This window comes from Cynocephalus volans, chromosome 2, assembly GCF_027409185.1.
Source record: "Cynocephalus volans isolate mCynVol1 chromosome 2, mCynVol1.pri, whole genome shotgun sequence".
In the NCBI taxonomy this organism is placed as follows: domain Eukaryota; kingdom Metazoa; phylum Chordata; class Mammalia; order Dermoptera; family Cynocephalidae; genus Cynocephalus; species Cynocephalus volans.
This window is the reverse complement of record NC_084461.1, coordinates 120,912,041-120,926,040: the sequence shown is the minus strand read 5'-3', so window position 1 is coordinate 120,926,040 and position 14,000 is coordinate 120,912,041. Positions and strand designations below refer to the sequence as shown.

Here is a 14,000-nt window from a genome sequence, read left to right as displayed (position 1 = left end):
GGCCATAGGATGTGCCCAAGGACAGCAAAAAGGCTCGACTCAGGATTTTAAAATCAATGTAGCTAATTAAAAAATAACTCATTGAACTGAAAAACACGTTCAGAAACAATTAAGATAATTAAAATATCACCACCTTAATTGACACCAAGCAGTGAGCTTAAAAAATAAAATTGATTAAAAAAAAAAAAATCTTACATGGAGCTGGTAATTAGCTAGCTTTTGAATTCAATGCTTTTCAGCTCAACAAATCTCTTTAATTTGTTGTTGGTTTTTTTCTTTGAGAAAAATGTTTGTAAAAATTATTTTGAAAAATAATCAAACATGTGTTATGTGCCAGTTGACCCTTGACTGGTTTCTGGGTGTGGGCAGGAGAGATGAAATTAACCTTTGGTGGGTACCTGCTCTGCCATAGGAACATTATGCTCTTTAGGTCCACAGGAGTCCCACAGGTATTGTCATAGAAGAGGTAGAAGGGATGCAGGGCTGGACCATCTTCTGGGGATTGCTGCGTCCTGTCACCAGGCTTGTGCAGAGAGAGACTGGAACTTGGGACACAGTCTCCAAGAAATCGTTAGGAGCATGACAAGGAAGCTTCAAGCCCCGCTCAAGCCTGTCACTGACACTCAGCTCCCTCTCCCTGCCTTCTCACCTGTGCAGTGTCCTCCAGCGTGTTAAAGGGCCTCTCACATGCCATTCATTATTCTGCCCTCGTATCCTTCCCTTTAGAAGTGGAGCCACACAGTTCTGTCCAGTATGGTGCTGTGTGCCTTTCAGGAGTGTCACCCCGAGCCTTGAGGCTGCTAGGAAAAGCCTATTTGGAAGGACTGCACTTAAATGGAAGTGACATCCTCTTCATCCCCTTTCAATCCCAATGCTGCTGTTTTTTCAAAAAAAAAAAATGCATCTTGGTGATTAAACAAATGCTGACAACTTGATTTGTTACTGTTTTGTTGTTCTGTGAACTTCATTTATGCTAAATAATTTGCATATATGTTTGAAGTGTTTAGAACTTAATAATTAATTTTTAGAAGATGGGATTTCTGGATGCAAATTTTTAAGTATGTGTATGGAGCTAAGTAACTGGCAGTTTTTATTTATTAGTATTTTGGATTGGAGGGTTTTTTTTTTGTTTTTGTTTTTTGTTTTAAGAAATGTTTGCTTCCAAAATTGGAGGGGTGATCTATAGTAGAAAGCCTAATGGTAGAGTGATGGATGGCAAGATTGCAGAAACAAAATTAGCCAGACCATGGGTCAGTTGACTCAGCTGGGGGGTTGCTGCATTCATAGGAAGTGGGCAGAAGGTGCAATTTTCCAGGGCCGAATGGCCCAGAGGGGGAGCACTGGGGCTGCTCCAGAAGCACCAGGCCCCCTGGCTGCCCCTTACTTTTACCCACTAAGTCTCATTCTGCCCTGTGGTCCTCTCAAGAATATGGTCCCGCTGGGCTCTAGACTTGGTGTGAGGTGAGGCCCCACATCAACTTTGTAAAGAAGATCCTTAGGTGATTCTCATGCTGGTGGCATATGGTGGTTAGGAGTTGATGTTCTGCAGTCAACAGATCAGGTTTTCAAATACCCTCTGCACCTTTCATCAGCAACTTCTTTTTAATAAGACCTTTATTTGTAAAACGGGCACCCAAACTACCTGCTTGGGTGGTTGTGAACATCAAATGTGGTAATCCATGAGATGGCTTAGCTCACTGCCTGTATGTCAGAAGCACTCAGTGAATGTTAACTATTCTTGTTATTATGAAGGCTTATTACTCATTCTGGGAATGCAATACAAACACAAAAAACTTAACGAACACATATGAGGTTCTTAATGTGTACCAGGTGTGTTCTAAGCACTTACAAATATTAACTTATTTAATGCTCATGACAATCAACAAACAGTAATAGATACTGTTGTTATCCCATTTCACAGAAGAGCAAATTGAGGTATAGAAAGGTTAGCGAGCAGCAGAGCCACAATTCAATTCCAGCAGCTCCTGCCCTAGAGTCTGTACTATTCCCTACTGTGCCCCTCTGTGTTGCTTTCCTGGTGACTGCACTGTCATTCAGGCCGAGCAGACGGCAGTGTGGACATTGCATGTTTGTGACTTTAGCTACAGAAGCAAAAAGAAGTTCAAATTCTGCCCTAAAGCTTGTCGTGAAGTACTACAGATTTCTGACACCCATCACCCCGGGCTAGCCTGTTATTCTCCATCTCTGAGATCATGCAAGTGAAAATCACATATTCTCTGCAGCACTGGCACCTACTGGGGAAATGCCTCAGAGGGTCACTATGGCTGTGACTGCCAGTGGACTAGTCCCCAGGTTTCCTGAGATCCTGTGGTGAGTGGAAGTGTGAAAAGGGGCAGTGTTTTTTTCATTGTTGACTCAATTTTGGATAAGTCTTGGAAATCAAGTCAGTTGGCTGGGCTTCAGCCCTGGGGGTGGGGGAGGGGGACAGTGTACAAGGAGAAGGCCACTGGTCTGATACTGACAAGTCTCCTGGCTTCTCCTGCAGACATCTCCAGAAACCAAGAGAGTTTTTTCTGGGACCAAGAAACTCTTACTGAAGGTTTCTAGAAGGTCCAGTCTTGGAGGCCTCTGAGGGCAGACCCAGGCTTCCTTCCACTTACCTCCCAGAGGGAGCCCTCAGCCTAGGAGCTCAGAGTGGACACCCTGTCCCTGGAGCTCAAATCAGCCTCTCTTATCTTGCAGACTGTTTTTCTCTGCTAAGCTCCAGTCATCAGAGCACATAACCTGGGGACTGGCTTTTCTGGGTGACCCCCGCAGGACCAGAACCAGGACCTGGGTCTTGTTGCACCCTGGTTTCTGTTTATAGCTGCTGAGGCGGGAGCCACCCTGAGCTGTTGCAGCAGCAGAAGTGACTTTGGATGTTGTGTGTTCAGGACCCCTGAGAAATCCGCAGCATCCATCTGAAGAAAATGGTGTTCAGATTCAGGGCCTGCGTGGGAAGAGAGGAATTTTGACTTACTCTGTGTGCTGGGGAGTCACAATGGCTGGGAGCCCAGTGGTGAAGGGGACTGTGGCATTTCTTTATAGTAGTTTTGCTGTCCCTGCTCAGGATGCCAATTTGCTTAGCCAAACATTTGCATGGGGAGGATAAGAAGAAACATCCCCTCCCCTGACTGTGGATGACAGTTATGAAAGCTTTACCACCTGGGAGGCTACAGGCCCCGCAGCTGGGAGATGGCACAGTTGCTTTTGCAGAGAATTCCTTGCGGCCTCTTCTGTGCCAGTGATGGGCATGTGCACCTCAGCATGCAGAGTGCTGATTAGCCGAGGGCCTGCTGCTCAGCCTGTTCTAGAAAATGTTGAAATATGTGCACTGCTGTCTTTGGAGACCCTTTCTGGAGTTACTTGTTTGAATCAACCTTCCCCACCCATAAACCACACTTAATAGTCAGATTATGTGTCTTATGATTGCCCAAACGTGCCTTCCTGCATTTGCATGTGGTGCTTGCCCTGCCCAAATTGCCTTTTCTATCTTTGCTTTTCAAAATCCTGCCCATCCTTCAAGATCCAATTCACATATTAATGCTTCACTAATCCTTGCCCTGGAAATTGATCTCTATTTTTCTCTTGAGCTCTGATATCATTTTATATGCCCATCATATAGCTCTTATCTAATTCTGCCTTGCACGATAAATATTTATGTGTAAGCTTTTTCCCCTCCCTGTTACATTGTAACTTTGTGTGGCACAAAACTGTCTTGCACATCCTGAAGTTCTTCAAAAACTTAGAATGGGTTATTTATGCACATAACATAATCGGTGTCTGTTGCACTGAAGCAAAAACCTCTGTCCTCAAGGACTTTTAATGTTACAGGAAGTAAGTAAAATTAGGCATGAATGAAGTCATAAAATATAACACGAGATAAATAACCAAAGAGGGAAAAGTAGCTCTTGGTCCTTGGATCATGTAAGATTCTAAAGGATTTTTTAAAAAGTAATTCCTGCCTCCTTCACTTCAGAGGTGAAGATGCTGTAACCCACTAAGCACCAAAGAATCACTATCCTGGTGTTGAAGAAGAGTCCCCCATGGCTTAGGTTTTCATTCCAACCCCCGCCAGACTCAGAAAACAGCACAGAGTGCAAACACACAGTCTATTTCCCACTTGATTATTTGAGTAGAGATAGAAATTAAATTTCTCTGGAGTTCCTAACCCCCATCGTCTTGTTCTTTTTTTGCCTCAGCTCTGGACCCATCTAAGGACCCCTGCCTGAAGGTGAAATGCAGCCCTCACAAAGTGTGTGTGACCCAGGACTACCAGACGGCCCTGTGTGTCAGCCGTAAGCACTTGCTCCCCAGGTAAGGCAGGAGGGGAGATGGCTGGAGTTGGAGGCGCTCTGCAGCTGGCAGAGCTGAGGGTACCGGCCTCCGAGGGGAGGGGAGAGCACAGTGTTTGTGTTGCCATTTTGTATGGTGGTTGGTGCCTGTGGTTATGAATCTCAGTTCTCAAACACATATTTGTAAAGAATGTCAATCTTTATTTCCTTTAAATCTACTTCATTTTGACGCTGAGGCTTCAGCTGAGCAGAAAATCCCTTCTTGGTCATTAGTGGGGCTCCTCCTCCTTCCAGAGTGATGCCAGGATCCAGGAAGCGTACAGCTAAGAAAGCAGGGATCAAACCTTTAGTCTCTTGGTTGCCATTGACTGCCTCACGGTGATGACCCTCCAAGGTACCTTGAGGTCCCAGGGCTCTCTGGTTCCATGTCCCTATAGGACGTGGCAGCTTTGCCAGCCCTGGGTTTTGGGTCCTGTCATCTGAGGGTCACCACACCACCTTTCCTTCTGAGGACATGTCTTGCTCTTTCTTCAGGGTGCAACACCTGATATCCCCTTCCCCAGCCCAGGGGGAGGTCTTCCTTGTCTTCTTCATGGTCCTTAAAACCCTTTGTCCTCTGACCTCCACCCCTGCCCCCAGCATTATCCTTCCAGTGGGTTTAGGCTTTTACAGATGATAGGAAGAACCTTTGAATGCAGGCTGCTTCTGCTTTCGGTCCTGCAAAAATACTTCAAGCAAGAAAGCAGGCACAGACACACACACACACACACACACACACACACACACACACACACACACGTAAAACAGGCTTTCTTTACAGAGGAGGTGGGGTGAGGTGGGTGGGAGAAAGGTGAAATCAGTGTGTATTCTGCTCTGCCTGCTGTGCTGCCTGTGCAACTGAGAGGTGTGGTGATAGGGCTTTGGAACTGCACACGCCCAGGTCTAGATTTGGCAGCTTGCTCTGCCATTCACCTGCACTGCACCACAACTCTAGGCAAATAAACTTCAGCCTTTCCGAAACTTGATTTGACTTCCTGGGACTATGCAGAATGGGCCCTATTCCTTCCATTCGTCTTTTAAGTCTAAGCAATGCTGTGCCCCTTGCCTGTTCCTCTTGGGATGTTTTAATTTCCCTTAGTCCCCTGAGCAGTTCCCCCTGAATGTGCCTGGGGAGCTGCCGCCCTCTGAAACCGTAGTGTAGTGGAGAAACAGCGCTCCATGCATGGGGGAGGGGAGGGGATCCAGGCAGAGCTCAACCACCTCTGGCTTTTCTAAGACGATCAACCTCCATGATCGTCTTGCTCCAGATCACTTTAAATGTTGTTTTAAAAACAATCAGCCTTGGGCCGGCCCCGTGGCGCACTCAGGAGAGTGCAGCGCTTGGGAGCGCAGTGGTGCTCCCGCCGCGGGTTGGATCCTGTATAGGAATGGCCGGTGCGCTCGCTGGCTGAGCGCGGTGCGGGCGACACCACACCAAGGGTTGCGATCCCCTTATGGGTCACGAAAAAAGACAAAAAAACCCCAAAACCAATCAGCCTTTGTCTCTGTAAGACCAAGATGCAGTATTATAATGTGCTTTGCTCTCAAGACTGGAATGTTCTCCCTGGTACTAAAGACAGATCTCATCCCTGGAACCCTTGGCATGTGCTAGTGTTGTGCTCTACACCTGAATCCTTGAAAGTCTGCACCTGAATCCTGTAAAGTTTTTATTTATTTTGCCTCCAGTCTATAAATGAGAGGACTGAGGCAGAGAGAGGCATTAGTAATTTGCTGGTATGTATACCTAGAAAGCAGCAGCAATGATTGTCTGGCTCCAAAGCTTATGTTTTTCACCAGTATAATATGAGGGTACCTCATAAAGTTCATGGAAAAATACAATTGAAAGATATTTTGAAGTACCCTCATATGTAGGACCCTATTCCTACCCTCAAGGAAAATCAAGTTCACTGAGGAGGGGAATATAAAAACAATGTCTTTTTTGTTCCTTATTTGAAGTTCCTTATAATGTGTTCATATTCTGTGAAAATTAGCCTGGATTCTCCTGCCACACACAATTTCTTTCTTCTTTGATGAAGGAAAGATGTAGCCTCTTTTGTTGCAAATACCCAAATAACCTTGTAGTGCTCTAGGTTGTTCAGTCATTTGGGGGTGTGTGTGTGGGGAGGGGCGGGGTGTAAGATGGAGAGTCCCTTGCACGTTTCCTCCTAGAATCCAGAATATAGTCCTTTCTGGAAGCGCCGGAGAAGAGATTTTTGGTTTAAACTCAAATCTGTTTGAGACGGAGGCAGAAACCTCATTGGTATCCAGGTATATCCGGGTGTAAATGGTGTTTTTCTGGGCACGTCATATTTTTGTATTGTAAGCATCAACGGTTTTTTGCTTATGTTGCAAATGTAATCTTCATCTCCCACATCTCCTGATGACCACAAAATTGTAGTGGCTAACAGCGTGGATTTGGGAATGAGACCAATCTGGGCTTAATTCCCAAGTTGGCTATTTTCTAGCTATGTAACCTTGGCAAGTTACTTCATCTTTCTGAATTTGTGCTTTCTCTTTTGTTAAATAAGTTTAATGACAGCATTTATCCCATTTTTCTTTTCCATTTGCTGGAATACATCCTCTAGTAATTCTCACAGAAAGGGTTAGTGGGTATTTTGCATAGGGTATTTTGTGTGTATGTTTGTGTGAGAGTTCAACAAGATAACAGCTATACTTACAGTTAGTAAAACAATTATGATAATAGTTATTATCTGATTCAATCTGGAAGGTCGGCCAGAAATCCCTAAAATTGCATGCTGGTGAGAAAAAAGTAACTCACCACAGGTGCCTTGGTCCCTTCCCAGTCTGATTGTGCCTGCCTTTGCAGTTCCTGTGAGAGTAAGCCCTTGGGGTTTAGCCCGAGGCTTCCAGTGTCATTTCTGCTACTCCCTTTGTGATTCACAGTAGGGAAGGACTCAGAAAATGACTGCATTTCTGAAAATAGGGCCCATTCATTCATTTGAAAAACAGCCCAAAGAGGTGGCTTTGGCTGAGGTGGCACGCCCACACTCTTATCAGGATTTGGGAGGTGGCCTGGCCCAGGGAGGCCCTGCAATGATGGTGTGGTTGTGGGTCCAACCTCTCTCTTCTCTCTCAGAGGCTGAATTACATATCCACAATATCAGCCGAGTGCATACGTCTTCTAAGAGTATTGGACACCTTCCCAGATGAAACATCTGTCCTTCTACATTATACTTCAGGGGTCCCTTCTGATCAGGGAGACCATGTTGACAAGTCTATTTACTCATCAATCAGGGAAGCAATCTTTCTTTCTGTAAAACATCTGTAGGCAATCTTGCCAGCCAGGCTGGCCTCTGCAGCAGCTTAAGGGGCAGATCCCACTTGCCAGACAGTCAGGAGTGTGCACATACGGAGAGGCAGAGGCCAGCCCTCGGCCGAGTGTGAGGCTCCAGACTTAGGCTGTCTTTGCCAGCAGATCAAGACAGAAGGGCAGCGAGCACATCAGTGAGAAAACTGCATTAGCTTTCTTGGCCCACGGAGGCTGAGTGAGTGGAGAAGCTGTTTGACACACAGTCCATGACTGCAGCGTTTCGCGCCACAGTGTCATTTGGGGGGCTAAACAGGGCAACACCCCCTGCTGGAATTCTTGATTAGAGTAGTATTTGTATTTGGGTTTGTATTTGTTTCATCTAAAGGCTTTAATTAAAGTCACATTCACTTTAGAAATTCCTTGTTTCTTTTATTCCTGCTGTTAGGCAGTGTTGTGTGGGGTTGGGAAGAGTGGGTTCCTGGTAGCATGCTCACCTTTCAGGATCCCCATTTATGCGCTAGAGAGCAGTGCGAAGGCAGCCTGGAGGCAGGAAGCCTTCTCTTAGTAACTTTTATAAAATGTTCCAGTTTAATTCTGATATAATGATAGATGATGCTCATTACGGAAACATTAAAAATATAGAAAAGTAAAAAGAAACAGGAAATGGGCAATGGTCACATTATCTAAAAACAGGAATTAAAATATTTCAGTATATTTTTGTCTATTCTTCTAGTCATGGGTTTTTTCTATTGGTTTGTTTTTGTCAAACTTCATTATAAACTGGCTATACTGTAAATAAAAATTTGTATTGGGCTCTCTTCAGTTACTGGGTATAAATGAGTATTTTTATCATACTATAACCTCATTACAGACATAAATATTCTATAACATAGTATACAAAACACATAACTTGAAATGGGTCCTAGGCTTAAATATAAGAGTTGATACTATAAAACTTTTAGAAGAAAACAAGATTAGTGACCTTGGGTCTGACAAAGATTTCTTAAGTAGGACCGAAAAAAACAAAAACTGTAAATATAAAAAAAAGTAACACATTGAATTTCATCAAAATTAAAAATTTCTGGTCTTCTAAAGTCACTTTTACAGAAATGAAAAGGCAAGTCACGCTGGGAGAAAATATTTGCAAAACATGTACGATGAAAAGTTTTGTTCTTAAATATGTAACGAAAGCATATGTTCATGTAAAGATTCACTCATGAATGTTTATATCAGCTTTATTTGTAATAGCCCCAAACTGGGAAGCAACCCAGATGTCCATCAACAGGGGAATGGATAAACAAACCGTGGTAAATCCATGACTATGGATTATTACTCAGCAGTGGAAACAAATCAGCTGTCAATATAGTACATTCAAAAATATGGATGATCTCGTTATAATTACGCTGCGTGAAAGAAGACAGACCAAAAAAAAGTATATACTGTATGATTTCTATTTACATGAAGTTTTAGAGAATGCAAACAAATCTTTTGTGACAGGAAGGAGATCATCGGTTGTCTGGGGAAGGAGGAGGGTAGTGGCCAGTGAAGGCCCAAGCATTCTTTTAAGTCTTGAAAATAAAGTGGATCCTTGGGCAAACAGTCTTAGATCTTCTGGTCTTAGATGCCCAAGATCCCACTGGTAAATGAGTTTGTTTGTGGAAGAAGAGTTTTTATTACAACAGTGGTTTATTCTTCCTGACTTATGTTTTAAAAATATTCTCTCAGGCATTCTTAAGGAACGTATTCTTTGAGGGGATGGGGGATAGACAGGCAGTCCTGAGGCCTGCAGAGGGCTCTGCTCTCAGGTATGGCTGTTTCTGATTTATTGTTCTCTGTGGGCAAGAGATCACGGGGTGGGAGGCGGAGGTTTCCCTCCGGAGTGTTGAATATTGATTTTTTCCTCTCTGTTGCCATTGATTTTCATTTGGAGAATGGAAAATTGAAGCATTTGTTTTAAGCCTTCCAGACAAGCCACATTCTCAAATTTTGCAAATGTGTTGTGAATGGGAAGAAAGGACGTCAGGATGGAACTTACAATATCTAAGTATACCCTTCCAAGCCTTTGGGAACAGTAGGAACTCATCTGTTTTTAAATAAGGAGCAAAGACGGCAGACTTTCCAGTGGGCTGGGCCTCTCTAATGTAAAGGCCCTTTATCTCCGCTTCCTAACTGTCTGGAATAACAACTAATTCTCTGCACCCACAAAATATTCAGATCCCGTGGAAGGCTCTCAGTTCAGTAGACCAATCTGAGAGCTTTCTGTCTTTTATGTGAACTTATAAAAAAGAATCAAAGTGCTTGAGGTCAGAGAGAAGTACATCACAGAATGTGCCTCAAATACCAAACTCTCTGAGGATATTTGAAAGGATGATGGTTATTTCATCTCAGTTTTGTTTTACAACAAAGCACTGCCTCCTGCTACAGGGGCTTTGAACTGGTTGATTATACATACACATATCTGTCGAGGTTTGGGAGACATGTGGCCATTCACAAGGTGGGTACTTCCTAGGTGTCCGAATGGCTTTCTGGTGTTCCGTGACTCAAGGTATTGTCGGTTACCAAACTATGATTGTGCTCACATCCATTACTATGGTTTTATATTTTTGTGGCTTGTGCTGTTTCTCCAAGGTGCCCATGCATTGCCTTGGGTTCTGTTTAAAGCTCAGAGGATCTTCATTTACTGAGCTCTGGGCCTGGGTACGGTGCTAATGAGAGCTTGGTGCTAATTCTAGGCTGATTGTGGAATTAATGCAGCTGGCTTTCCCATATGCCTTCTGAGTCATTTACCTTTGTACCAGAAAAACCACCACTGTGGCCTATTGTTTTGCAAATACATACAACTGGGCACTGAAGAAGATAAGAGGGGAAGTGGCTGGTTCAAGAGATGCCACTTGCTGACCACCTACCATGTGCTGGGCATCCTTTGCAGGTGGAATCTTGCTGACTTCCACAACAGTCTGCTAGGTCTGTGTTACAATCCCCATTTTACAGATGAGGCTGTTGAAGTTCTATAAATAACTTCCCTCATCGCACAGGGCCATTAAAGGGCAGATTTAGAACCAGAATGGAGGTCATTCCACCTCCAGCTCGATGCCACATAGCTTCCTCTGCTCTGGAGTCATGGGGGTGAGCTCTCAGAGGACTAGTTTATTTTCCCTCAGTGCTCTAGTCCACCAACCATTCTCTCCTGGTCCTGGAAGTGCTGTTCTACAGAAGCCTGGGCCCTGATCTCCAAACCCCTGCCCCTTGCAAAGCAACTAGACTGGACCCTGGTATTGAACCTGTTTCCTCCTGTCTGTGCCCAAAGCAATAATTATGGGTTTGTTTTTCCCTTTTGTGGTTTTTCCAAAAGCAGAGCACTCATTCAAACCACATGTCACTTAAACAGAGAGAGATTGAATTACTGTAAATCTGCATTTATTTATTTATTTTTTTAAACAGCAGAAGTACTGTATGGCTCCAGCCAGGTTAGGGACCCTGCAGCTCACTGGGTCTTCACTGAGCAAGGTTTTATAACTCAAGCAAGCCACTTAATTTCTCTATTCCTTTGTTTTCCGCTTTGAAACTGAAGGTATTGATTAGATGATCTTCATGACAAGAGCAGCAGAGAGTAAAAAGCAATTCATAATGGAGATGTGAATAATTGTGTGGAATTTTTAGTCCCTTGGAGTGGAGACAGAGTGAGAGACAGATATTCCATTTATTATATTGTAAGGCAAATTCACTAGGCTAGTTTTACAAATACATAAAAAAAAAAAAAAAAAGCAAGACCGCTAGTAAAATGTGCCACACGCACATCCTGTCTTGCCTTATTTTCCTTTTTTTTAAAACTATGCTTTCAATGCCATCTAAAGATGGGTGTGGGTGGGCAGGTTCACCTGGTTTGGTCTCCCACTAAGTTTCATGGCCTCCTGCCTGGAGAGGTAGTTTCTGTGTGTGGCTCTCAAGGATCAGAGCTTCTGCCCTGGAAGGTTGTCATCTCCCCCTCCAGGCTGCACTGCCTGTGAAATACCCCCTCCCAGAGGGGATATAGTTCCTATTCCCCATTGACCCCAGAGCACTGATCATTGTCCTTTTCTTGAGCCATATTCTGTCTGTAGGAGATGGAGAATGTTTTATGGTTGAATTCTCAGGAAGTATGCATGCCCAGATGCTAGTAAGCCAAGTATTTGTGGAGCTGGGAACGGCTGGTTATAGAACCAGGGATTGATTAACAACAACTTCTCATTTCCTACCTCCATTTCTGGCTAAACAAGACAAAACAAAACAAAAAAACCAAAACTCTTAAGTGCACTGCCTTGCTCTGTGATTCTGCCCAGGAAGATGGGACTGCAGTTGCTGTGCTTAGTCCTTACATATTGAGGAACGTACACATTGGTATATTTCATGCATCAGATTCAAGTGGACTAGAAAGAGGATTGGGGTGGGTGTGCTCATTTTGAATAATCACTAGGTGTGATTTCCACCAGGGTTTAGGTCTTGCTGGGCAGCACACAGCTGTGAATTACTATGTGAGCACATCTGTCCCTAAACATCGAGAAACAGACAAGCTCGAGTCCTCCTACAGTTCATTGAAGATGTTAAATTGCCATTCTCGAGAGCTGAAATCCCCCTGAGTTCTGGGGATACTATAGTATCCAGGTGGAACAGGTCCTGTGTGGCCTCTTCCAAAATACACGATCTTCTTCTATAAGAGTTATCAGATTAAATTTTTCCACTTTCACTGACTTTTGTTTTAATTTTCTTAAACTTCATTTCTGCTCCTTTGTTATTAATAATTCTACTGTTGCCTGCTTGCTGCTCTGCCCAAACTCATCAAAATCCAAACTCACAGGTTTTCAGTTTAGACATTTCAAATCAGATTAACTCAACCAATGAACCATGAAAGACATTCTTTATGGATATCAGTCACCATAGTAGGGCCCATTTGGGGCACTGACCATGTGGGTTCTGGGGCCAGAAAATAGACTCAGGATGATTTAGATGGACATCCAAGGTTATCTTTAGAAGAACTTGTGTTTTAAATAGATTGTTCTCAAGCTAATGTGCTGTCTTTAATGTTCTTCATGGAGGGGGTGGACAGAGAGCAGGCCTCCATGCACAGAGGAACAGGAGAGATGAAAGTTAATTAGTTTGGGGACCTTGGCACCTTTCCAAGGTGCTCTCTTAAATGATGTTTTTCATGAGCACGCACTGAACCTGCTGTAGCTCTGTTATCAAGTAACGAAAGGCCCTTTTCTCAGCCTGCCTTGCCCGTTATTATTCCACAGCCTGAGGTGCTGGTGTGTCTTGCTTTCCATGAAACTGCACGTCTAGCTTCTGATTGCTGACATTTACCTGAAAGGAAGAGGGAGGCCTTGGCTCAAGCCTCTCAAAACTATTAGGAATTCCCAAGAGGAGGGCAAAGTAGCAGGGCCCCCTCTGGCCTGGAACTAGACGGCCAACTGTGCGTTCAGTGATGGTGGTGAAGGACTTTGGGGTAGAGACCCTCCCTGTTGTAACTTTGACAGGAATAGCTCAGAAAACTGCTCACATGCACTGATGATGGTTGGGTAAGTGTCACCGATTCAGATTCCACTAGGTTGGGGTTCGTGATAATTTCTTTATTCAAAAATATTTGTGGGTGCCTTCCATTTACGAGACACTGTGCTATGTGTTTAGAATTTTGTGATGAATGAACGTAGCCTACCCTTTGCAGATTAAAGTCTATTGGAAAAGACAGATGACAAGAAATTAAGTAACTAATAAATTGTGACAAACATTAAGTAGGATGAGAGCAGGGTGCTGTAAGAGTCACTTTAGATTGGTTGAAGAGGGAAGGCCTCTCGGGTAGGTGAAGGATGGCAGATGCCAGCTGGGCAGAGAGGAGGTAGAAGTGTTCTCTGTGGAGGGAATAGCCTTTCCAAAGGACCTGCGTCAGGGAAGAGGGGGAGGGGCTTGCTGTCCTAGAGGAGGTCAGTGGGGACGCCTGTGCTTTAGGAAGGAGGTGACTGAGGAGGGCGTGGCTGTGTGAGGCTGGAGAGGAAGGCAGGGCTAGATACTGCAGTACCTTGAAGGCTATGGGGACAGGTTTGGCTTTGAGGCCAGGAATGATGGGATGTCCTGTGTGGCTCTAAGTGGGACAGTGATAGTATCATGCAGCTTAGGATGGAGTGAATTTCCTTGAATTCTTGTTCCTCAATACAGATTCTGTGCAATGTGAGAGAAGCTGGAGTGCTCTGTGTGTGTGTGTGTGTGCATGCATGTGTTATGTGCTCGAAGAACCTAAAGATCTCCTTGCTGAGCTTGTAAGTCTAGTAGAGGAGATTAGAACACAAATGTATGTAATATAATCTAGAAGTGAAATCTTGTGAGATAAAGTTGAAGTTCCAAGAAGGCAGCGACCACTTCGAGCT

The 14,000-nt window shown here is 44.1% G+C and overlaps 1 protein-coding gene across 1 annotated transcript in view; it reads left to right on the top strand.

The window, feature by feature from the left end:
- Positions 1–14,000, top strand: part of SPOCK1 (SPARC (osteonectin), cwcv and kazal like domains proteoglycan 1) — a 498,033-nt gene that overhangs the window by 333,073 nt on the left and 150,960 nt on the right. Inside the window, exon 3 of the mRNA XM_063086936.1 lies at positions 4,203–4,317. Within this exon, the coding sequence (XP_062943006.1) occupies positions 4,203–4,317 (115 nt within the window). The remainder of the gene's footprint in view (positions 1–4,202; positions 4,318–14,000) is intronic.